Source organism: Thermobia domestica, chromosome 6, assembly GCF_964235325.1.
Source record: "Thermobia domestica chromosome 6, izTheDome1.hap1.1, whole genome shotgun sequence".
NCBI classification, from domain to species: Eukaryota; Metazoa; Arthropoda; class Insecta; order Zygentoma; family Lepismatidae; genus Thermobia; species Thermobia domestica.
The window spans coordinates 237,642,675-237,670,618 of NC_137459.1; the positions used below are offsets into that span (position 1 = coordinate 237,642,675).

Here is a 27,944-nt window from a genome sequence, read left to right on the forward strand (position 1 = left end):
CATATATAATATGTACTTTATTCAGTTATTTACTTAAAAAAGAAAAAAAATCCGATGCAGCAAGAAAGGACATTTTACACTGAAACACTAACAACACAAGAAGAAACTTTTAAAGAAAGTTTGCCAAAGCTTATGTACTAAAGTTATTCCAGCATTCACTTGGTGGTACTGCAAAAGCATCAGTCAGAATGCTCCGTATCGAAATCAAAACCTGGAGAGTCCAGATTATGAAGCATCAATATTAACCTACCAGATTACTAGCCTACGTTCGCTTGATAGATATTATAAAATTACTTTTCAGCATTTTTTTTTTTATTTTTATTTTTTATTTATTTATTTATTTGTAAAATGTTTATTATTTTCGTGAAGCAAAGGGCGAATTTTCTACTTGAGTTGAGAACTATTCTTACTACACTTTTAATCGACAACTAATAGTTTAGTGCATTATTTGTGTCCATGCTCTAACTTCCAAAGACTATTAATATTAAATGTTTTATTTTAGTAATTTTTCATTGAGGTTCAGTCACATGTTAACTAAAGTTTGAAATATTTAAAAGTTTCCCTTTCCAGTTATCAAAATGATTAGAAAATAAGTTTCCTCTCTTTAGAAAATTCTTCATAATTTCAACAGTTTTAAAGATGTCATTCTGAATTATTTGCAAATATTTAAATAAACTACAATGAAAAGGATAATAGTAAAAACAGAAGAAGAAAACGTTTAACGAATTAATAGGTTTTTTTTTTTTTTTTTAAGTTTAAGTTTAAGTTTACTGTAGGCTATGGAATTTCAATTGCTAATCATGGAAAAAGTTAAATACGTGGAGAGCACACGCTTACCAACTACTCTACGAAGGTAAGTTAAAGTTTTTCAACTTGGTAAACGTATACAACGAAATCGGTAAGCCAAATTACCTAATAGCTTTGCATATTTTGTGGCTTGCTTCTATTTAGCCGTTTATTTACCTAAACGAATTGAAACGAAATCAAACTTTTACGTCCCATAGTTATGCCGGCTAGGCTAAAGGGGACGATGATGAGAAATGAATGAAATGGTGGGATGAAGAAAGTGGGAGGAAACGGAAGAACCACGAGAAAACCCACGCACGCGCTGTTTGTCTACCACAAACTTCACTTGGGAGATCGAACCAAGGACACAAGGCAACAGAGGTGAACGCTCTACCACTGAGCCACCGCGACCCCTGATTGTGTACGTGTAAAATGTTCATTATGCATATTTGGCTGTACCAAATGTATAGGAACTAGTATTATGACAGATTTACGTTGTATTTCTAATAAAGCATAACATTATTTGTGTCTTTGTAAATTTCGCTGAGCGTCTGCCACGTTTACGACAAGGGAACTTAAAATTTGGCGATGACAATTTCGGAATTTCTTTTTTTAATTACACCTATTTATTTATTTATTTTCTCTTCAAATATCTTTTTGGAAATGCGTGTTTTCTGCACATTTCCAAGAAGACACATGAAATTTTCTCACATAAGAAAGATAATTATTTATATTATGTAACTTCTACAGACATAAAGCACAAATTTGCACATGAGTGTACATACCCCTGTCTATACACATCAACCAAAATCTTTGACAATTTCCAGTCCTATGCACCCCTACACAAAACTGAGAAGAATGGGCCAATGTACTCATGCCAAATAAAGAGGGTGAGCCAAGGATCATCCTAAAATTTATTAGGCACACCAAGGTGCCCCTAAACTTTTAGTGACTACTAGTCAAGGTGTAGACAGTTATGATTGGATATGTTCTTGAAAAGACAATCCCACGCAGTAGTATGGGCCCCACTTTGCCGAACTTTTTGGCCCCTGGGTCCCTGCCTCAGGACCCATGGTCCCTGGCCGGGGTCAATGACCTAGGGGTACATAGGACCACCCCCTCTAAATTTTGGCAGGGGTACCATGGCCCACCCCCTAAATTTTGGCAGGGGTACCTAGGACCACCCCCCTTAAATTTTGGAAATTGCCAAATCTAAAAATTTGGTATGGTAGGGTAGGACCATAGTATGTACCTCTATCAGTATTGGGGGTCTATGTCGTTCCCTTTCATGGGTAAAAAATTGCCAAAAAGTCAAATTTCGGGGGTTTTTGACCTAATTTATCCCCTTGGATGAGGTGTTATTACCCTATATGGTTATATGGGCGTATACAGGGGTCCATTCCCTTTCATAAGACATGGGTATATTAATGCACCCCTTGAAAAATTTGGGAGGGGTACCTTGGCCCACCCCTTAAATTTTGGAAATTGCCAAATCTAAAAATTTGGTATGGTAGCCTAGGACCACAGTATGTACCTCTATCAGTATTGGGGGTCAATGTCGTTCCCTTTCATGGGTAAAAAATTGCCTAAAATTCACATTTCGGAGGTTTTTGACCTAATTTATCCCCTTGGATGAGGTGTTATTACCCTATATAGTTATATGGACGTATACAGGGGTCCATTACTTTTCATAACATATGGGTATATTAATGCACCCATTGAAAAATTTGGGAGGGGGTACCTTGGCCCACACCTTAAATTTTGGAAATTGACCAATTTAAACATTGGGTATTATAGTACAGGACCCTAATATGTATCATGATAAATTTGGGCGGTCCACCTCGTTCCCTTCTAGGGGTACACAATTGCCAAAATATAAACGTAAGCAATACGTTATACCACGTGTTTGGTTTCGACCTAAGTTATCCCTTTGATGAGGTGTTATTACCCTATATGGTTATATGGGCGTATACAGGGGTCCATTACCTTTCATAAGACATGGGTATATTAATGCACCCCGGGAGGGGTACCTTGGCCCACCCCTTCATTTTTAGAAATTGCCCAATTTAAACATTTGGTATTATAGTATAGGAGGCTAATATGGATCACTATAAATTTGGGTGGTCCACCTCGTTCCCTTTTAGGGGTACAAAATTGCCAAATTTTAGTACAACCACGTGTTTGGTCTTTTGACCTAATTTATCACCTTTGATGAGGTGTTATTATCCTATATCGTTATATGGGCGTATACAGGGGTTCATTACCTTTCATAAGATATGGGTATATTAATGCACCCCCAGGAGGGGTACCTTGGACCACCCTTTAATTTTGGAAATTGCCCAATTTAAACATTCGGTATAATAGTATAGGACCCTAATATATATTAATGTAATTTCGTTCCCTTTTAGGGGTACAAAATTGCCAAAATATAAATGTAAGCAATACGTTGTACCACGTGTTTCGTTTTTTTACCTAATCTATTCCATTGGACGAGGTCCTATTACCTTATACGTTATATGGTCACGTATGGGGATTCATTTCCTATCATAAGACATAGGTACATTTGTGCACCCGGGAGGGGTACTTTGACCCACCCCTTTAATTTTGGAAATTGTCCCTTTTATATGTTTGGTATTATAGTATAGGACCCTAATATAAATTACTATAAATTTTGGTGGTCCACCTCGTTCCCTTTCATGGGTACACAATTGCCAAATTTTAGTACAACCACGTGTTTGGTTTTGGCTCAATTTATCCCCTTGGATGAGGTCCTATTACCTTATATGGTTATATGGTCATGTATATATTGGTCCATTTCCTATTATAAGACATGGGTACATTGATGCACCCTTTAAATTTTTGGAAGGGGTACCATGGCCAACCCCTTAAATTTTGGAAATTTTCCAATTTGAGCATTCGGTATCATAGTACATGCCTCAACATGTATCATGATAAATTTGGGTGGTCCACCTCGTTCCCTTTAGGGGTACAAAATTGCCAAAATATAAACGTAAGCAATACGTTGTACCACGTGTTTGGTTTTTGGCCCAATTTCTCCCCTTTGATGAGGTTCTATTACCTTATATGGTTATATGGTCATGTATATGGGTTCATTTCCTATCATAAGACATGGGTACATTGACGCACCCTTTAAAAATTTGGGAGGGGTATCTTGGCTCATCCACTCGGTTTTAGAAATTTTTTAATATAAGCATTTGGTATCATAGTACAGGACTTCAATATGTACCACTATAAATTTGGATGGTCCACATCGTTCCCTTTCATGGGTAAAGAACTACCAAAAAATCAAATTTCGGAGGTTATTGACACCTATTTAGCACGTTATATGGTTTATTACCTTTATATGTTTATGTTCCCTTTGAAATTTGGGAATTATCAAATAACAAAATTCGGTAAACGTTTTCTAGGACCCATTGGTGTTCCTCTTATGGCCAAATATTCAAAATTTAAATGTTATTGACCGGTTTTATTATTGAATAAGTACAGGATTTATTACTTTTTTTTCATAAGACACAGGTGTATTTGTGTACCAATCTTAAATTTTGGGAGGGGGTACATTTCTTATTGTCGTATCAATAATTGGTAATTGGATAGTATATCATTCATTGGGTAAATCATTGTCAAATATGAGTATGATCACGTGATCAGTTATTAACCTATGATGGGATTAGGAGTCCAGGACATTGGTACATTAAAACTTTGTAGTATAATTTAAGAATTGTCAAATGAAATTACGTCATTGGTTTTGATTATTCACGCCAAATATAAACGTAAGCAAGACGTTGTACCACGTGATTGTCCTTGATGAGGTAGTGTACAGGGATTCATTTCCTTTGTTGTGGTACTTCTTAAGTTTGAGTACACACACTTCTAGAAAACAGTTGGTTCTACTCAGGTAAACAATTGACGGACATTATTGACCTTATTGAACATATAATAATATGATTAACTCTAAGACTTAGGTATATCAGGAGAAGTATTCTTTAAATTTGGGAATGGTGATAAACAGAATTTTAACATAAGGCGCGAAATTAGAAACAATACATTGAACTTTAGTCACAGCTCATAGTCTAAGATCATTGGTGGTGATTGATTTGAAATCTGATAGCTATCCTTATTGAATCTTATGACTCATAGACGAAAGGCAATACATGCTACAACACTGGCAAAGTTATTGTTAATGCAATTTGATTGGTTGATCACTATCTTTCCTGCAATCTGATTGGTTGATCACTATCTTTCGTGCAATCTGATTGGCTGATGATTTTCAAATCTTTGCTGTATTCAGTTTTAAGTTTTGTTTAACATTTAAAAATCTTGGTTTCGTTCAACATTTTGCACTCACTGATAAATATGATCAAAACCGTTTATTTGTTAATCGAATAGTTAAAAACCGGATAAAGTTTGACGGTTAACCGTGAAACGTAAAATTTTTTTAGTTTGAAATTTTTTTTTGCTTGAAATTTTTTTGTTTGAAAATTTTTTCGTTTCCAAATTTTTTTGTTTCAAAATTTTGTTTGAGATTTTTTCGTTTGAAATTTTTTGTTTCAAAATTTTGTTTGAAATTTTTTTCGCTTCAAAATTTTGTTTGAATTTTTTTTTTGGTTTGAAATTTTTTGTTTGAATTTTTTTTCGTTTCAAAATTTTGTTTCAAAGATTTTTGTTTGAAATTTTTGTTTCAAAGTTTGAGTTGACATTTTTAAAAGTTTGTGCGCCCATTAGTAAAGAACCAGAACTGTTTAGAACAAAAACCTTTGACAACATTGTGGTGCAATAGTACACGTCAGAACCTGGGGTTGTACTTGAAATGAAAAAACACAATTCATTGAAATGGATCATTTTATTACACTCCACATACATCCATACCAGATAGTGGTTCTGGATATTGTCGATACAATGTATTTTGAACTTCTTGCACTAGTTTGTCTTTAGCATATAATTTTAATTCCAGTTGAAGTCTTTTAAGGTCTAATGCAATATCAATTGGTGGAAACTCAATGTCCATTTGATCAGAAATAAACTGTTTATCAATACAGGTATGCACCCACGAACGATGTTGACAACCATCACAATATCTAGATACATGTTGTACAATATGCATAACACATTTTTCAAAATAGTACTTTTTCAGGAATATACTAGTTTTGTTGCACACTTCCACTGCATGTTTCACACACTGAAATACGCTGATGAATTTGTTCCATTCAGTTTGTGTTAGATACACCATGTTACGAGGGACATGGAATGTACTCTTTTTACGTAACAGCACCATCTTCTCTTCGAGGACTGTACGCATCACCACTTCATGATTTGAGCCTAATGATTTGACTATGGTCACATTTAGCTCATCGTTCATTTGGTCGATTCGTGCCATTCTTCACAGGTCAGTTGTACACCAAATTGTTCTGCTTTGCCCAATCGAATCACAGGTTCAAATGTTCTAGCACTGATACCAATCATCACATGTTTTGTTTGAAATATATTTATTGGATAATAGCTTGCGAAGATGAACTCTTTATCGTTAGAAGTACACATCTTTTCCTCCTGAAAAGCACTTGCTCAAATGATTTCACGGTATTGGTTAATTTATAGAACTACGGCTGACGTCATTGGTAAGGAATGTGCTGACGTTTGAATTCATGATTTCATCACAGTTGCTGACGTCATGCCGACCAACCACATTCATACAACTACAGCTGACGTCATTGGAAAGAAATGTGCTGACGTTTGAATTCATGATTTCATCACAATGGCTGACGAATCTGGCTGTGTACTAAATTCAAGTTGATGACTTCGACCCAAGAATCCTTTGTAACATAAAGATACAGATCCAGTATTTAAGAAACGCAGCAGTTCTTCTTGTTTTGATGGTTCCATGGGTAAATATCTTGCTGGTAAAATTATATTCTTATCATTTTCAAGCTTCACTACGATTCTTAATCCAAACTTTGTAGGGATCATTTGGCTAGCTAAGATTCTATAAGGTACATTCTGTTGTAAATCAGTAATCTTGGTAAATGATTTCATCACATCACGTGTGTTTAGAAACTGCAGACAAGTAGCCATGATGACGTTATCATGAATACTAACTCGAACGATACTTATATATGATGCAAAACTGATGACGTTGCATTATTATGTTCTGACGTGTACTATTGCACCATGATAAACAACGTTGCCAGATGTTTTTGTTCTAAACAGTTCCGGCTAGTGCATACCTGTATTGATAAACAGTTTATTTGTGATCAAATGGACATTGAGTTTCCACCAATTGATATTGCATTAGACCTTAAAAGACTTCAACTGGAATTAAAATTATATGCTAAAGACAAACTAGTGCAAGAAGTTCAAAATACATTGTATCGACAATATCCAGAACCACTATCTGGTATGGATGTATGTGGAGTGTAATAAAATGATCCATTTCAATGAATTGTGTTTTTTCATTTCAAGTACAACCCCAGGTTCTGACGTGTACTATTGCACCACAATGTTGTCAAAGGTTTTTGTTCTAAACAGTTCTGGTTCTTTACTAATAGGTGCACAAACTTTTAAAAATGTCAACTCAAACTTTGAAACAAAAATTTCAAACAAAAATCTTTGAAACAAAATTTTGAAACGAAAAAAAATTCAAACAAAAAATTTCAAACCAAAAAAAATTCAAACAAAATTTTGAAGCGAAAAAAATTTCAAACAAAATTTTGAAACAAAAAATTTCAAACAAAAAATTTGGAAACGAAAAATTTTAAACAAAAAATTTTAAACAAAATTTTCGAACAAAAATTTTCAAACAAAAAATTTCAAACGAAAAAATTTTCAAACAAAAAATTTCAAACGAAAAAATCTCAAACAAAATTTTGAAACAAAAAAATTTGGAAACGAAAAAATTTTCAAACAAAAAAATTTCAAGCAAAAAAAAAATGTCAAACTAAAAAAATTTTACGTTTCACGGTTAACCGTCAAACTTTATCCGGTTTTTAACTATTCGATTAACAAATAAACGGTTTTGATCATATTTATCAGTGAGTGCAAAATGTTGAACGAAACCAAGATTTTTAAATGTTAAACAAAACTTAAAACTGAATACAGCAAAGATTTGAAAATCATCAGCCAATCAGATTGCACGAAAGATAGTGATCAACCAATCAGATTGCAGGAAAGATAGTGATCAACCAATCAAATTGCATTAACAATAACTTTGCCAGTGTTGTAGCATGTATTGCCTTTCGTCTATGAGTCATAAGATTCAATAAGGATAGCTATCAGATTTCAAATCAATCACCACCAATGATCTTAGACTATGAGCTGTGACTAAAGTTCAATGTATTGTTTCTAATTTCGCGCCTTATGTTAAAATTCTGTTTATCACCATTCCCAAATTTAAAGAATACTTCTCCTGATATACCTAAGTCTTAGAGTTAATCATATTATTATATGTTCAATAAGGTCAATAATGTCCGTCAATTGTTTACCTGAGTAGAACCAACTGTTTTCTAGAAGTGTGTGTACTCAAACTTAAGAAGTACCACAACAAAGGAAATGAATCCCTGTACACTACCTCATCAAGGACAATCACGTGGTACAACGTCTTGCTTACGTTTATATTTGGCGTGAATAATCAAAACCAATGACGTAATTTCATTTGACAATTCTTAAATTATACTACAAAGTTTTAATGTACCAATGTCCTGGACTCCTAATCCCATCATAGGTTAATAACTGATCACGTGATCATACTCATATTTGACAATGATTTACCCAATGAATGATATACTATCCAATTACCAATTATTGATACGACAATAAGAAATGTACCCCCTCCCAAAATTTAAGATTGGTACACAAATACACCTGTGTCTTATGAAAAAAAAGTAATAAATCCTGTACTTATTCAATAATAAAACCGGTCAATAACATTTAAATTTTGAATATTTGGCCATAAGAGGAACACCAATGGGTCCTAGAAAACGTTTACCGAATTTTGTTATTTGATAATTCCCAAATTTCAAAGGGAACATAAACATATAAAGGTAATAAACCATATAACGTGCTAAATAGGTGTCAATAACCTCCGAAATTTGATTTTTTGGTAGTTCTTTACCCATGAAAGGGAACGATGTGGACCATCCAAATTTATAGTGGTACATATTGAAGTCCTGTACTATGATACCAAATGCTTATATTAAAAAATTTCTAAAACCGAGTGGATGAGCCAAGATACCCCTCCCAAATTTTTAAAGGGTGCGTCAATGTACCCATGTCTTATGATAGGAAATGAACCCATATACATGACCATATAACCATATAAGGTAATAGAACCTCATCAAAGGGGAGAAATTGGGCCAAAAACCAAACACGTGGTACAACGTATTGCTTACGTTTATATTTTGGCAATTTTGTACCCCTAAAGGGAACGAGGTGGACCACCCAAATTTATCATGATACATGTTGAGGCATGTACTATGATACCGAATGCTCAAATTGGAAAATTTCCAAAATTTAAGGGGTTGGCCATGGTACCCCTTCCAAAAATTTAAAGGGTGCATCAATGTACCCATGTCTTATAATAGGAAATGGACCAATATATACATGACCATATAACCATATAAGGTAATAGGACCTCATCCAAGGGGATAAATTGAGCCAAAACCAAACACGTGGTTGTACTAAAATTTGGCAATTGTGTACCCATGAAAGGGAACGAGGTGGACCACCAAAATTTATAGTAATTTATATTAGGGTCCTATACTATAATACCAAACATATAAAAGGGACAATTTCCAAAATTAAAGGGGTGGGTCAAAGTACCCCTCCCGGGTGCACAAATGTACCTATGTCTTATGATAGGAAATGAATCCCCATACGTGACCATATAACGTATAAGGTAATAGGACCTCGTCCAATGGAATAGATTAGGTAAAAAAACGAAACACGTGGTACAACGTATTGCTTACATTTATATTTTGGCAATTTTGTACCCCTAAAAGGGAACGAAATTACATTAATATATATTAGGGTCCTATACTATTATACCGAATGTTTAAATTGGGCAATTTCCAAAATTAAAGGGTGGTCCAAGGTACCCCTCCTGGGGGTGCATTAATATACCCATATCTTATGAAAGGTAATGAACCCCTGTATACGCCCATATAACGATATAGGATAATAACACCTCATCAAAGGTGATAAATTAGGTCAAAAGACCAAACACGTGGTTGTACTAAAATTTGGCAATTGTGTACCCATGAAAGGGAACAAGGTGGACCACCCAAATTTATAGTGATACATACTAGGGCTCTATACTATTATACCAAATGTTTAAATTGGGCAATTTCTAAAATTGAAGGGGTGGGCCAAGGTACCCCTCCCGGGGTGCACCAATATATCCATGTCTTATGAAAGGTAATAGACTCCTGTATACGCTCATATAAACATATAAGGTAATAGGACCTCATCCAAGGGGATAAATTAGGTCAAAACCAAACACGTGGTACTACGTATTGCTTACGTTTATATTTTGGCAATTTGGTACCCCTAAAAGGGAACGAGGTGGACCATCCAAATTTATCATAATACATATTAGGGTCCTATACTATAATACCAAATGTTTAAATTGGGCAATTTCCAAAATTTAAGGGGTGGGCCAAGGTACCCCTCCCAAATTTTTCAATGGGTGCATTAATATACCCATGTCTTATGAAAGGTAATGGACCCCTGTATACGCCCATATAACTATATAGGGTAATAACACCTCATCCAAGGGGATAAATTAGGTCAAAAACCTCCGAAATGTGAATTTTAGGCAATTTTTTACCCATGAAAGGGAACGACATTGACCCCCAATACTGATAGAGGTACATACTGTGGTCCTAGGCTACCATACCAAATTTTTAGATTTGGCAATTTCCAAAATTTAAGGGGTGGGCCAAGGTACCCCTTCCAAATTTTTCAAGGGGTGCATTAATATACCCATGTCTTATGAAAGGGAATGGACCCCTGTATACGCCCATATAACCATATAGGGTAATAACACCTCATCCAAGGGGATAAATTAGGTCAAAAACCCCCGAAATTTGACTTTTTGGCAATTTTTTACCCATGAAAGGGAACGACATAGACCCCCAATACTGATAGAGGTACATACTATGGTCCTACCCTACCATACCAAATTTTTAGATTTGGCAATTTCCAAAATTTAAGGGGGGTGGTCCTATGTACCCCTGCCAAAATTTAGGGGGTGGGCCATGGTACCCCTGCCAAAATTTAGAGGGGGTGGTCCTATGTACCCCTAGGTCATTGACCCCGGCCAGGGACCATGGGTCCTGAGGCAGGGACCCAGGGGCCAAAAAGTTCGGCAAAGTGGGGCCCATACTACTCACGCATTAGCACCGACTGCTACTGTTTGCTAAACAAGTTGGTGCGTGACAGTTTATATACCTACATTGACTAAACTTTACATGTCGTTATAGTGATCGCGAGAAGTCGTAAACCTTGACCTAGATTTATCAATTTCAGCACCCAATAGATTGTGGGAGTGTGTCGCGGTAGTCAACCCCATCCATGAAATTTTGCCAGTGTCGTCTCTCGTGCTATATGGAGAACATCTCCTGAGGGTCCAGTGTCCTGAGGATCGTCACTAAGTTGTTTTGTTTTTATCATTGTGCTATTATCATTGTTATTGTTTAATTCATATATATTAAATGCTATGTACTCTAAATTTGGCAATGATGTTGGTGCATTCCTGCTGTTTCACTTTTCCACAAGTGTGCATTCGGAAGGCAGCTCTATGAATCGTACCGAATTTGTCTGATGCATGTCACGTGAGGGAAAGCAGTTCTATGATTCGTGTAGAGCCCAAGCTTCACGAGTCCTTACTGTCAGTACAGTGGTTGTAGTGTACACAGATTACAACAAACAGGTTAAAATAGATCATATTTTTGGTGAATGGTGGTCAAAATACTGTTCCACATATTAGCATTGATTTCTCCCAAGACTACTTAAGCTACACTAAGTAAACTTTGCACGGTGCTCCTGGTTATTGCTTCGCTTGCTCAGTTCAGCTTTGAAAGTCCTGTTAATTGTAAACAGTTTCTACTTCTTATTTCTTTCTTTCACTGAAAGCCTTGTAAAGGCTCCAAATATTAATGTAAAATTTACAGTAGCAAGTATGTTGAATCTATATTTAATTACTTAGTTTTTTACAATCCTTTCTGTACAAATAACATACTACCATCAATGTAAGAATTAACAACAAATATATAGTGAAAAACTCATTTGTGGCTATATGGTTAGCGTTTCAATTTCCGGCAGGAGCTACGTGGTTCGGATCCCACATTATGCTGTAAGTCCACGTCTCGTGAAAGGAACAAACTCAAATAAAACTACCCTTCGTATAAAAGTTGTTTAATATTGAAAAATGGCTTTGACTATATTTTACAATGACTGGATATATTAATTGCAATATTATTACTTCTTCTGTATTTATGATTCTTTGTTTGTTTAAAAAAAAAAGAAAAAAAGCTTCCACGTTGAACTATATTACGTTTCTAAGTATTCAACACATTAGAAATGGAATTTTAAGTATTACATTATTTTTATGAACTAAATTTTAAATTCTGCCCTAATATCAAATAGCCTGTAACAGGAGGTTCGACAAGGATTAAATCTTTTTGAGCTTGAGACAAACAGGGATGTCATCTATATCCAAAGCATTAGTAGTCAATAAAAAGTCACCTGGACTGGGATTTAGTATGAGTTTTCTAATAGTCAACTACATAGATGGAGCGCACAAGATAAACGGAAGATAAGAAGCTCAAGTAAATTTCAAATTTTGGATAACACGGAAAAATCTTTCTTCAGATTAATAGTAATACTTGTAGTATTACGTGGTAAGCGAAGTTATAAGGTGATGACGATTTTAATTTATTGACTGGAAAATTTTATTGTGGCAGAAATCTGAATTCAGGTTTCAAGATGAATACAAATTTACATTTTAATTTCATTGTTGACGAATATTAGTATTTATCATGTGTCAAACGTAGGAAAGTAAATTTATGTGAAGCAACTTTTGCACGCGAATGAATAATAGTCTTTTATTGTTTAATACATATGCACTAGGATGGAGCGGGAAAAAAATCAAAGTTGTCCAATTAAATAGCACTAGGTGTCAAAAGTTGTGTATTGACTAGTATAACATTCGAGATGTTTTTTTTTTTTTTTTTTTTTTTTCCAGAATTTTTTTTCCCAGAATTTTTGTACTCTATCTTCATTCTTTGCAAGACCCTTAAATGTTTTCAATTTTTATGAAAATTTGAATTGTGGAAAATATTGAAATTTTTTTCGAGCTGTCCAATGAAATCAAACTAGGAGACAAAAAATACATAATGACTCAATTGACTAGATCATTCATGATTTTAAAAATAATGTGCATCTTCGTTCCCCGCAAGGGCCAGAAATTTCGCAGTTTACTGTTTACTTTTAACATACGCAACAGATTGTCACTATAAGGATTACAACAACGTTCGTGAAATACGTAACAATAAAAGAGTAATCTCATATCACACAATAAAGCAATACTAAGGATCCTGATAAAAGCAAAATGTTCTAAAACAAAAAGAAATTCCTATATTTACGGCATATGGGCTTCTTACCTTAAGATTCGTCTGAAACTCCTGTTGTTCCGTGTAACTATACAGTTCTGCAACTTCATTTGTGTGCGTATCCGCATCATCGTAAATAAAATCTAAGTCAGGGCAATCTCCACCACTCTAAAATCATAATACAAAAAAATTTCCTTTGTAGTTAATGAAATGTACTGTACATATTACACATATAGAGCTTAGTTTTCATTCACAAAATTCATATATATTTAAAAATAAAATGGGTATGTTCTAGCTATAACTGCATGTTGTTCTGTCAGTAGCTTACAAACGAATCGACCACTTTAATAGTTTTCTTTGATATATATATATAGAGAGAGAGAGAACGTAATTTTGAGTATAATAATGACAACTGCATTCCAAGTGGTCACTTCGTTCGAAAATGACAGAGGATGTGTATATCCACATACCCAACAGCGAAAAATTACTGTTTGCTGATGATCTCAAAATATATGCCAAGGTAAAATCGTCCATGGTTGTCCTGATTTACAACACGATTTCAAGAGTATTACAAACTGATGATCAGTCAATAAACTTGGAGTACGCATGAACAAATGTAACGTATTGTCGTTCAGCAGAAACAAAAATACCCTGAAATATGATAATAAGCTTAGTAGTACTTTTATAAGCAGAGTTTAATAAGTTGAAGTCTAGGTAATACATTTGACCTGAAATTAACGTTCAATAATCATATTGAAAATGTTACCCATTATGCTTTTAAATTATTAGGATTCATAATTAAAAGTGGCAAGGACTTCAGTAATATTGCAACACTTTTGAAAATGTATTATTCAGTACGCGCAACGTTGGAATATTCTGTAGTGATTTGAAATCTCTTGCAACAATAGTATGGTATCGCCAACAAATTGAAAGAATTTAATCAAAATTTCTTAGCTATTTGATGTGCAAAGTAACTGGAATTTCTCTCTCACTTCAAAATATAACACACTGGTAGACAATTTTAATATTTACTCATTAGAAAAAAGACGTAATATTGCCGATCTGGTATTCATCCAAAAAAGTTCAAAATGAATTCGATTGCTCAAACTTTATATCAACATTAAACTTCAATGTTCCCTCAGAATTAGAACTAATAATAGAAGTCTCTTCTATTGTAAAAAAAGCTAAGACCAACATAATTCTGAAGTCACCAATCTGAAGAATATGTTCTGTGTAATCTTATAACAAATTATAACCAAACCTTGATAAAATTGATACATGTACAATGTCCTGTAAGGCAGAAAAAAAATGTTGTAAATATGTATTTTAGTACTTCAACACTAATTGGGCACCTGCTTGTTATCTTGATAAATACATATCTGACCCAATTTTGTTACAAGACTTTTAATTCGAATAGTGAGTAATGTTGCTATCTGTCTCTGACTAACCATGAGATTTCAAACTAAAAATTTAATTTGAACAGTAGTGCGTGTTCAGTTGCTGTATACTCAAGAGTGTGCACCAGGATGTGTGTATGCTAGTATGCTAGATGAGTTTACATAACATAGCAACTGTTAAATAGATTGACCCTATACGCAGATGAAATTATTGGAAATTATCAGTGCGGATTTAGACGAAATCGATCAACTATCGACCAAATATTTACCATTCGCCAAATACTCGAAAAGAAGTGGGAATACAATACCCCGGTACATCAACTATTTATTGATTTTAGAAAGGCTTACGACTCGGTTAGGAGAGAAACATTATACAACGTTCTTACAGAGCTTGGAATACCGAGAAAGCTAATTAGATTAATTAAGATATGTTTAAGTGAATCCCAAAGTAAAGTCCGGGTAGGAAAATTTTTGTCCACGAGCTTCCACGTCGAAAATGGCCTGAAACAAGGAGATGCGTTGTCGCTATTATTATTTAACTTTGTGCTGGAATACGCCATAAGGAAAATCAAAGATAGCAACCAGGGCCTAGAGTTTTGAACGGCATTCACCAGGTTATGGCATATGCTGATGATGTAAATTTAATAGGGGATGATAGGAGAACAGTAGAAATAAATGCAGAGATCTTATTAAACGCTTGCAGGGACATGGGTTTAGAAGTAAATGCAGAGAAAACTAAATACATGGAAGTGCGTCGGGACCGTAATACGGCAAATTGTGGAGGCGTTAAAATATTAAATAATGCTTTTGATAAAGTGGATACTTTCAAATATTTAGGATCAATATTAACAGACGAAAATCATATTCACGAAGAAATTAAATGTCGACTAAAAGCAGGGAATTCGTGTTACTATTCGGTTCAAAATCTCTTGTCGTCGCGAATTCTGTCGAGGAATTTGAAGCTTAAAATATATAAAACGATAATCATGCCTGTTGTTCTGTATGGTTGCGAAACATGGTCGCTTACTCTGAGGGAAGAACATAGACTGAAAGTATTTGAGAACAGGATCCTGAGAAGAATATTCGGACCCAAGAGGAACGAGAATGGGGAATGGCGGAAGCTTCATAACGAGGAACTACATAGTATATACGGTTTACCCAACATTGTTAGGGTCGTCAAGTCTAGGAGGCTTAGGTGAGCAGGTCATGTAGCTAGAATGGAAGAAAGTAGAAACGCTTTCAAAGTCTTGACTGGTAGACCCATAGGAAAACGACCATTAGGAAGACCTAGGCGCAGATGGGAGGATAATATTAAGATGGATCTCGCAGAGATAGAAATACAAAGTAGAAACTGGATCCAATTAGCGAAGGATAGAAGTCAGTGGAGAGCTTTTGTGAACGCGGCACTGAACCTGCGGGTTCCATAGGCCATAGAGTTAGTTAGTTAATATATATATATATATATATATGGAGTCACTAATGTATCATTTGACCCGCGAAAAAATATCAAGTACTCTTTAATTTCTGCAATATCAATTGACTGGATATCCACAGGACCAGAATGCTATTTATTCCACACCTCCAATTATTAACCCTTAACTGGTCAGGTGAAAAAAAATGCATTAAAACTCTAGTGGGGTCTGAGAAACCCCAATGAATGAAAATAAATTGTTATCACAAATAATTGCATTTATGTGTCAAATAAGATACATATTATACGAACTATCTGTACATACATAAATTATGTGTGATTACATAATTTAATTGTGCATGTAAAATATGCCACGTTATTTTTCACAGTCTGGGCAAATATAGAATCTGTGTTCCAAACAAAGCAACTTATGACACTTCACACAAGAAAATTTTGTCTTTCTGTCTTTTTCTCGTGGGCACAACTGACAACGCCCCTTTCTGACGTGGCTCTGGACTCCCCACTCCTTCGTCTCCACCTTTATTTTTCACAACCTGCTAAAGCTCCCTTGGAAGAAGATATCTGTTTTCACGTCTATCCATATTTCTTTGATAAGTGTCATGCCTAATGAAGTAAAAAATTTCCTTCTTGGCATCTTCTGTGCTGTTGAATTAGGCTTGGAGTATGACAAAATAGCACTGTTCATCCCAGCAATGTCCAACATTGCGAAGAAAATAACCATAGGCCATCTCCTTGTGCGTCTCGAATTAGTGTACGTACCACACAGCTGGTCAAGGGTATCCACCCCACCCTTTGTCTCATTGTAGTTGGTTATCATTTCAGGTTTTCCAGAATCTGTTATCTTCTGGTCGTGATGCATACTAGACAATAAAATAGCTGCTTTGTTCTTCTTCGGAACATACGAACAAAGCGTGAGGTCTGCAGTATGTCCAAAGAGAGTAGATCCAAGTTGTCTAGGCCGGCTAGCTTTGAGTCTTCTGGTATTTCACGTTTGTTAGCTCTCTCTGTTCCTAGGATGGTGAGCTTCTCTGTTTTCAATTTCTCAGCAAGTTCAATGGAGGTAAACCAATTGTCAACAGTCACATTTCGATTTGTCCCTTTGATGGGTTCAATTAGTCGCAGCACTGTTTGCGTTGGCACTGACATGTTTCCGCGAACTTCACTTTCGGAACCAATATAAATGAAAGCATTATTCATATAGAAGTTCCTTGAATCTACAAGGCACAGAACTTTTATTCCATATTTATTAGTTTTTAGGCATGTACATTTTAAAAGGGCATCGTCCCCGAAATGGTACCAGCATTTCAACAGTCACAAAGCTTCCAACAACAAAATACTGCATACAATTATGGATGAATGCATCCCAAATTTCACGAATAGGATCAAGTTTATCCGTTTCCCTTCGCTCTGCTCGTGTCTGGGCACAGTCAAACCGCAAGGCTGCAAGAATGAACAAGAATCTCTTGACACTCATAGTGGCCCCTAAGATCTCTCTACCCGTAAAGTCTGAAGCAAAAAGACTAGAAACATCTTCGTTTCCTGATTTCAATACACCTGCCAAGTATAACAGTCCTACCACTGCTTTGATTTCAATCATATCGACATCACTCACAAATGATGGCAGAGGTTGTTTATACCTGCTTCTCATTTGACGGATTTTGTCATTTGAGTGATTTACTATAATTTGTAGAAGGCTGTCAGTGAAGTATAATTGCCAAGTACCTAAAACGTCATTGTCACGAACATCCTTTGCAGCTCCACGAACACCTGGCAATCTGATAACAATGTTATGCGCACATGTACGTCCAAGTGCAGGGGGATTCTTACTTCACTTGAAACATTTATTCTTCCCATAGAAATAGTTTGCATCACAAGTGGGCACACAATCTTTTCCTCGCTGACATCAGTTTCATCTGAGGATATGTCACAGGCTCCACTACACCATCTGAGATTTCCGAGGACGAAGATAACTCATTTTCACTGCTATCACTGACAGTTAAGTCATCCAGTAGACGCTGTGTTTCTTCGTCTGTCACAGAGCACCTTAACTTCTACAAATGTTACAAAAGTTTAGTGCAAAAAAATGGGAGAAAGTTTCCTAGAAAATGTTCACCTTAATGAAAAAAAAAAAAAAAAAAAAAAAAAAAAACACTTACGTTAACGCTCTGGTCTCTGGTGGGGTCTCACACACTCCAGACTGCTCCCAACTGACACACTGTTTGAAATGAAGTCAGAGTAATAGCGCGTACAGAGCCATCTACAGACCACTACAGAATACCAAACTGCCAGCGCCATCTGTTGCCTAGATATAGAGGTACGAGTAGAAAAAAATGTCCTGGGGTCTGTCAAACCCCACTAGACCAGTTAAGGGTTAACAATAGGCAAATCACCAGATCATATGTTAAAAATACTTTGGTGCCATCAGTATTGCGAATTAGCGCTAAGCACAAAGATTTTCTTATTGTAATTTCAAATAATCCCACCCTGGCCCTATAAATCTCAAGGTCTACACTCATCACGGTTAAGTGCACCACGGAGCGAAAAACAACACGTCTGCCTGGCACACATAAAATCGAATATAAACACTGCCAAAAATATTTCAAGAACCTGAATGTGTATGTGTGATTAATAGTATGTACGATAGTGTACAGAGATAACATTTCATTCAATATGTGCATTTTAGAATCGCCATAATGGCATTTTAGCAAAAGTCTGATTTCTACATTAAATTAATGTAAACATTTACACAGTACACAAAACTAGTAATTTTATACACACAACGCACTATTATCACCCTGCCATTAATTTTGATGGAAACTTATGGTATATCTTACTGTATCATACATCATGATGAACTGTTGAACGATTCTGCAGCAGGTGACGTTCGGAATGTATGTTTAAACAGTACTTCATTTTTTATAATTTTACATTATAGCTTAGTTATCACCTATAACCGAGGACTGTTTCGATTTTAACTAATTTGCAAATTGTTATATGGAAATAAAAGCAGGTAATGGCAATTTCTATTGAAGATAGTATAATTTTGTTTGGTTGGTAAAACAGTAAGTAAATCCAGAAAAGTCTCAAGTGAAGATGGCCAGCCATGGATTTCGAATTCAGAACTTTTTGATTGGAAAGGAAAAACTTTAATGATGATATTTTTTAACATAGCTGATGCGCATTTTCAGTCTTGCAAATTACACACAATCTGCACTCCTTTAGCCAACGCAAAACCACATTTTCCCTATGTCTGGTGTCCAATTGTTGACATTAAAAACACGTCATTTGTTATATCTTATTCATTTGCCTTAACATGGTTGTATTATGTATTACTACTGCTTTAAGCTATCCTCAAATAATCAACTGAAGTTAACCATATACTACATCTAATGCATTTCTATTCTTATGCTCATACGAGATTCTTTTCTTGTCATTCTTGTTCCCTTCGAGAACTATTAATAATCTGGATTCAAACTTCGTAGAAATAATCAGACTAGACAAAATTTTATAATGTATATCCTGTTGTAAAACAGTAACCTTACTAACTGGTTCCGCCCCAGTATGTATTTAAAAACTGCAAACGAGTAGATATGACGTTATGATGGATACTATTTCGAACAACACGAATATGCGAGAAAAAGAGTGCACACGTTATAAACCGATGTAGTGGAATTCTGCTGACGTTGCGTAAACTTGTTCTGATATGTATGATAGTACATGATGAAACCTTTGCGCACAGTGTTGCCAGATTTTTTGTTCTAAATTGTTCTGATTCTTCAGAAACGGTTATTTCACTTGGAAGTTTCTCCAATGAACGAAAAAAAAAAAATCTTCAGTGAGAGAAAGAAACCTCAAATAAGCACTGCAAAAAATTCGAGAAATTGCAAAATTTTCAAAAATCGCCATTTTCTCGAAAACACATCTTTTAAAATTCTGAAATTTTGTCAAATGGTTCAACTTTACGTGAATAACAAACACAGCAAATACCATTGTCGACCAATCCTTCATGAATTAACTACAGCCTTTTGAAGTTAGCAAAGTTTCGTTAACTTTGATGTCACAGCTAGCAACACTGTAAACAATGAAGTGCAATGATTTGATGAAGTTTGTGGTTAACATTCATTAAATGAAGAATAAAAGGTTTTCTTGACTTTTTAAAAATTATCACTTGGATCAAAAAGGCTCTCTGAAATAGTAAAATCATCCTCCCCTCTCCTTACTCCTCCGTTCTCTTAAACCGAAGTAATGAGATAGAAATTACGATTACGAAACGCATAAATTTTAAGTTTACTTGAAGTGGCCATCTAATAAATTCTGATGATCTATAAAAAGCCTGAACTATTACCTCAGTGATGATTTTGAGTGATCCAGACAAAGTCTCAATTAAGTGCGATGTCATTACAGTGATCGAAAAAGAACAAAAAGTTTAAAAAATCGAAATGTTTTCTTACGCGTTCCAAAGAAATTTACTGACTTTTTAAACAGAACAATCCCAACATACGAATGGGTCACTCGGAATTTTACAGTATTCGACTAAAGTGGGTCAGTCCGCAACCTACGAGGAAAGTGTGTATGTGTGTGTGTGTGTGTATTGTACAAATTTTAAGTTAGCTGCTACTGCGTTGCTTCAAATCAAAGGTGCAGCCTATATTGAAGCTGTCATGAGTGACATATTTCCTTTAGTAGTATGGTCCGTAGAAAATGACAACTGTCTTCTTCAAGAATGTGGTGAATGACCTGGAGTGAAAGGAATAAGTGTGAAGTCTTTAATTATTGATCCTGATGAAAATGAAAGTGTTACGTACGTCATATGGGAAAACAATAATCTCGTTAAAAAACTGTGCGACTTTCTGTTTTCGTATCATACGTACATTGCTGGTTTAACTGTAAGAATTGTAATTCATGACTACATCAAGAAAATCCAAAGAGAATTAATTCCTACCGAAAAGCATCGTATAAAATTGCAAGATACAAATTCTATTTTACTTCATGTGGACTTCGTTGGAAACTAGACTCTTATTCTGCAAAGTGAAATTCAGAGTTATCACCGGAATATGAAACAACTGACAGTTTTGTTGTAATAAGCGACGACAAAACACACGATTCGGCTCATGTACTCATAGCCATAGAGAAGACTCTAAAAGTACTCGAAGAAAAGCGAATTTATAGAAAAAGATTCGAATACGTGAAAATAAGTGTCTACAATTTACCAAACTGTGTCAGTGATTTCTGACGGTGCTGCATTCCGGTTTAAAAATCGCTTTCAGATGTTCGAGATGCAGACAGGTTCGATAAAGCAAAGTTTTTGCAGTGAAACCGGCCATGCAAGGGTCTTTGCGACGGTACTGGGGGGAAGGTTGTAAAGAATGTGGCAAAGTGGCATAACCTTAGGCAAAAACAGATACACAGTATTAAAACCGCAGAAGAATTCGTGAGTATAGTGCAAGTACAAACTCCGGGTATTACTCTCGTTTTGTTGCCTGGAACTGAATTCGACAACTTCCGGGAAAAAAAAAAAGAAGGGAAAAATGGGAAAGTGTGTGACCGATAACTGGTATTCAACGAAGTCATCTTTGGCTTTCGGAAATTGGCGAAGTTTATATGGCAGTAACGGGTCACCATGAACTAACTTCATGCTTCCCCCAAAATCGAGCTTCTGCAATTCAAAGTGTAGTTTTAAGAAGTCTGCAAAAAGGAACGTTTGTTACATGCATATTTGATAACCAGTGATACGTAGCAGAAATATAATGAATAAATCATGAATTACGTGAAGTTGAAGCGTTGTTTATGCTTCAACATGGACCTTCAGTAGGGTACAGGTTTCCAGAAGAACATAAGAGAAGTGAAAATAAGTGTTTTGTGACTATCGACAATGTGCTACGTAGGGACGGACTTCTTGGAAAGGGGGGTTGTAATACTGCTACTTAGAACTACTTTTAAGAGCTTCAAACTCTGGGATGGATTTTATTTATATATAAGAAAGTTTCTTCTTCTGGGGGGGGGATCGTCCCCCTGGATCCACCCCTGGACGAGTTGTGAGTGCACCAACACCTATTGGAGCATCTGCACGGCTACATGCTATTAGCGAAGAAGGTACTAATCAAGCAAATGATTGGTCCATGTGAGAAAAAAAAAAATCAGTGAAGTTTTGTTTCCGAAGACCATTTTAAGTAAGTGAACTTGAAATTTGTGTTTCGTAATCGTAATTTCTATCTCAGATTACTTAGGTTTAAGAAAACGGAGGAGTAGGGGGTGGCCCATTTTACTATTTGAGAACCTTCTTGATCAAAAAAATTAAACAGTCAAGAAAACCTTTTATTCTTCATTTAATGAATGTGAACCACAAACATCATCAAATCATTGCACTTTTATTGTTTCCAGTGTCGCTAACTGTGACATCAAAGTTAACGAAACTTCGCTAACTTCAAAAGGCTGCAGTTAATTCATGAAGCATTGATCGAGAATGATATTTGGTCTGTTTATTATTAATGTAAAGTTGAACCATCTGACAAAATTTCAGAATTTTAAAAAATGGTGTTTTCGAGAAAATGTCAACTTTTGAAAATTTTACAATTTCTCGAATTTTTTGCGACAAAACGGTTACACACAGAAGCAATACGTTTTTTTTTTTTTTTTTCGGAAAGCGGGTAACTATGTCTTACCAACCGTGAAAACAGAATTTTAAAATTCGAACCCGAAGTGCTCAAAAAAAAAAAAAAAAAAAAAAACGCAAACTTTGATTTTTCAGACAAACTGACGTTCATTTGTTAATTTATGTACAAAAAGATATGCATGCGCAAATCAAACTATAATAAAATATAATTTATTTATATCCCTATGTACATACCACAACAAGAATTATAACTATCTGTCTCCATAACTGAATGGTGGGGCTCCGCAGTTGACCATTTTCCATGTCTTCTACAATTCATAAATTGTACTCCCCGGCTTTGATGGCCCATTACTTGGCGGGAATTTTTTTTTCGACAAAACGAAAAAATATGGGTCTCTTAAAAGCATGTCTAGTTGCTATAAAAAAAGTTACAATAATATCTGAGATGGTGTTGGTACAATTTTATTTTATCTTATTTTACTTTATTTTTTTTATTATTATTATTATTATTATTTTTTGCCTGAGTTGAAATGGAAGGCACCAGATATGCGCGTATGCAGCGAAAGATATATCTGTGGTGCGAAGTTTTAATATATGGCGAAAGACAAACTAGTAAGTAGTTTGTTGTATTATAAAGATAAGCACAGCGCATTAATTACTTTTCGCTCAATTTGTAAATACAAACCAGTTTTTGAACGACCATTACTCAGTAAATTTAACACGAAACTTAGTATTTTTACTGTAAAATGCATGTGAACTAATGTAATGTAATTCAGTTACCATAGTCGTAACTGGTGAAATATCGCTTATAAAAATCAAAACCAAAATAAAAAGCAACGATAACACTGAATCTCAATCGATACACCACACGCCAAACACCTTTCTTTTCTGCCAGAACTACAGATGTTGCATTTGGAATAAACTGTGTGACTCCAAGATGGGACTACGGGCCACATAGCAGACATTTCATGAACATTCTACGGGGATTGTTTCCTGGTCATTTGATTTCCCGCTTCGGAGATTTGTCGTATAATCCTCGATCTCTCGACCTCAGATGTGCAACCTCTTTCCGCGGGGATATTTAATGAAGACCCCACTCAATACACCAACTAAATAGAGCTATTCGTAGAAAGGTGCAGCAGATCATTCAGGAGACACTGGAATGCAAGAAGAACATTTTCATCTTGACTTTAAGAATTGAATCATGGAAGACGGAAATCATCTTCCAGATGTGATATTTTCTACGTAACTGAAACGGCATTCCTTCCATACCTATTCAAACCAAGGTATAGTAAAGTTTGGTATATAATTTTCTGTGTAATGTCCACTTGAAAAGAGTACACTCTCCTGTCATCGTATACACGTTGTCAAGTGAGATAACCCTGTTTGATTGAACTTCATTTTTAATACATAATTCCAGAAATTACTAGGATGGCCTGGTCGTACATTCGCGAACTATTATTTACGTACGAAAACTAGGAATGGTGTTCATGACAATTAGGAAAAATTAGTAATTGTATTCATGTAATTCTTGCAGGAAGGAAACACTTTATTTCTTCTGAGGAGCCGCGGTGGCTCAGTGGTAGAGCGTTCACCTCTGGTGCTTGGAGTCCCGGGTTCGATCCCAGACCCCCCCAAGTGAACTTTGTGGTGGACAAACACCGTGTGTATGTGTGGTGATGGGTTTTCTCGGGGTTCTCCCGTATCCTCCCACTTTCTTCATTCCACCATTTCATTCATTACTCATTATCACCGTCTCCTTTAGCCTAACCGGCATAACCGTGGGACGTAAAACTCAAAGATTTCACTTCATTTCATTTTTATTTCTTCTGAAATAAAAAAGTCGGTTTCGTTGCCAGCAGTTATGTAACTCAAGAAATTCAAGAGAACAAATGTTGTGGGTTAATTACACGCGCTCAGAAAACAACGCTAGATCGGGAAGAACGTCTACAAAAATACCCTGAATAAAGACTATTTGTCCTCGAAAATGGCTGTCTATTGACGCGATATTTTGAATCTATGCTTAGCATGGTTCTGCAATCCTCCAGGGAAAAAGAAAAAGAAATATTGACAACAAGATCCCTACCAAAGAGGTCGATTTTATGTAGCGTGCTCGAATGCGTGTAGATTAATAACTTTGTAATATTGCCTAACTAATCTTAAGAACAGCAAATGCTTTTCAGAATAAATGGCTGTAAGTATAGCGTTTTTAACAATTTTCAATTTTCTACCTTAGAATAGGATAGGCTACACTCACAGAATAAACGTAAGCAAAGTTGCTAAGAGTAGAGTAGCGCAGAATACATTAACGAAGAAAGTAAGCTCAGTGACCAATAGGGTACAGTATTAATAGTATACAGTAGTGCATTAATGTATAGTAGACTAAGGTAGGGTAGAACAGCAAAGAGTGGAGAAGCGTAGAATAGGGTAAAGTAACATAGGTTAAAATAGAAAAGAATAAAGTAGATTAGTATCAGTTATATTAGATCTGGCTTGTTTAACAGTAGCCTTCTACTCTAAGGTATGTCATAAGCATAAATTATGTGTTAGATACTCCCTGGTTACTTTGTAATGTAATACTTTCCACCTAAAATTTGATTACATGATCTTTACCAGCACCGACTTATTCTATACCCGAAACGATTTTACCGTATTCGTTGAGACAACCTGTACGAAGCTGTTAGTACAAATTATTTTCGATCTAATCCGGTTCAGGCAGTGCGAAACTGAAGGGCCCGCGGTAAAGCACGTCCGTAGGAAGTAGGCACGTTAGCGATGGTATGTATGTGCGTGAACGAAGATTTGTTTCTAACGATACTCTCATAAATTCTAAGACTAAGGTAGGGTAGAACAGCAATGCATGAAGACTTCATATCCTTGTGTTACGTGTATTCTTGGTTGTTATATTATAGGTTATCAGGACGTTGTGTTACCATTTTTACAAAATAGGGTTCCGATAATACATAGAACACGAAGACATGGGATTTCCACATACTCTAGAAAAAAAATATCAGTGTTGTAAAGAACATGGGATCAAATAATACATTGGTCGTTGTGAGACATTTAGATGTCACTTCCTGATTGCACTGAAAGGGTCAAACTTATAACGCCCCGTTCAGTTGGCATAGTGACATAGGATTAATTCCCACTGAAGAGGTCCAAATTTACATTATAACTAAACATTCCCTATTCTACTGTTTCCTACTTTACCTTAAGCTATCTAAACAAGCATTACTTCTCGATGCGTATGAAGACAAACTGGATCGTGTCATGTAAAGTAAAATCCACTTATGAAATACCAAAATGTAGTATTGTCAGGTTATTCCGCATATACCTTAATTGGTTTTATTACATATAAAACGTAAACAAATGAGTCATATTTCCATCAGTGAACAAATTGTTTAGATAAGGCCATCATCCGTCCCGATTTCGTAGAAAATGTCCTGCGTCCCGCTGTGGTTCTGTTGAGACTTCAATGTCCGATTTTCATGTTCATTGATGAGGTTATTGACTATTATTATTGCAATTTTGTTTCTACATTATTATACAGAGTCTTCAAAATAAGAGTGTCCTTCCCGGTGGCCTAGTGTCTCTGATAATCTTCCTCTTTCCATGATACATGGATCCTGGTGAGTGAGAATTTTCTTTTGAAAGGTAAGAAAGAAATTAATATAAGAAAACACTACAGTTCAGAATCCACTTTAGGTAAGAGTGCACTTTGTGCAGAACATTCATAGGAATCGATACAATAGTAATACGAGCAATTCCACTCTATTAATTTTACACAATGTGTTCAAACTTTCCTCAGCTAACCTGACCCTTCCCTACTTATTGCTACCTTGTGTCATGTCAACAACATGACAAAATCATTTGTTCTGTATAAAGTACACTCTTAAACTGGAGGTCTCATATAACCTGTTCTAAAAAGGGACGCTCAATTTCAACAAACAACCCTTCAAAATAAGAGGATACCTCACAACAGCAGTAGAGAAGGCATGTATTCAAGTACGTAACACAGACTACATACTATTTAGGTTTTACTTCCGCACACGGTCCTACCAAATAGAAAATTTGAAGTCAGAATCAGGTATTTGTGTGATTCTTCATCCTAACCTATTCTAGCAACCAGCCATATTGCAGTTGGCAACAAAGATAAAAATTTAGAGATGATGATAACCTAACATAACCCGAACTTTGTGAATGCAGGCCAACTAACATGGAAAAGTGGGGAAAATTCGCTCATAATCGGTAGAACAGTCTGTAAAAGTAGTGCAGCTATTTAAAATAACTTATTTTTCTTTCATCAATTATATTAGATTCACTCTTCATTAAAGACTTAGATTAAAACAGTACGGAAAGAAACCGCTAGTACTTTTCTCCCCCATATGCTGCATGAAGCGTCTCTACATATTGTTTAGAAAGGTGGCAACCTATCTACTTATTTGTACAATATGTGAATATGTGCATGAACTAGAAAGGAAATAAGACAAATAGATCTATGATACAAAAACTAAAAATTCACCTTCATTCACTTTTATGGACACTTACGTCAGAATCCTGTCTTTGACGCCTAAATATATCTCTAAGTTTCGGAAGTCCACGTTTCCCATTGCCATTTGCATCCATATCAAATCATAAGTTACAAAATAACCTCATAAGTTTCCACAAAAAACTTTACATTCTCCAATTTTGATCAAAACTCGCAACGCAAACTAGTACAAAACAAACTACACGGCGGCAGAGGGCACTATCGAATAATTCGATAGTTCTGTGCTATTCAATGTATTCGATAATCTTCATCGACTATGGAGTGTGTTCTTTTTCATGAGTGTTGCCAAGTTGACACAAGAATATAATGGGACATGAAATGGCTTCAATTTGAAGAGTTGCTAGAAATTAATCGTAAAATTACATATATATCTCTCAGATATATATATATATATATATATATATATATATATATATATATATATATATATAGGCCTATATATATACAGTGGTAACAAAAAGGTCGGGACAGTGGAATATCTCGAGAAATACACTTGAGATTCAAAACCGCGAAACAAGGATCCAATATTTTTAAAAGGTCTATTGAA

At 35.4% G+C, this 27,944-nt stretch overlaps 1 protein-coding gene across 3 annotated transcripts in view; it reads right to left on the reverse strand.

The window, feature by feature from the left end:
• The window catches only part of Strip (striatin interacting protein), a 239,683-nt gene extending 212,044 nt beyond the window's left edge, over positions 1 to 27,639 (reverse strand). For all 3 annotated transcript variants that reach the window (XM_081762663.1, XM_081762661.1, XM_081762662.1), the window contains exons 1-2: positions 27,397 to 27,639; positions 13,458 to 13,574 (exon numbers count right to left, since the gene is read on the reverse strand). In XM_081762663.1, coding sequence (XP_081618789.1) covers positions 13,458 to 13,574; positions 27,397 to 27,474 — 195 coding nt within the window. In that variant the 5' untranslated portion in view covers positions 27,475 to 27,639. The remainder of the gene's footprint in view (positions 1 to 13,457; positions 13,575 to 27,396) is intronic.
• Positions 27,640 to 27,944: the final 305 nt, after the last annotated feature.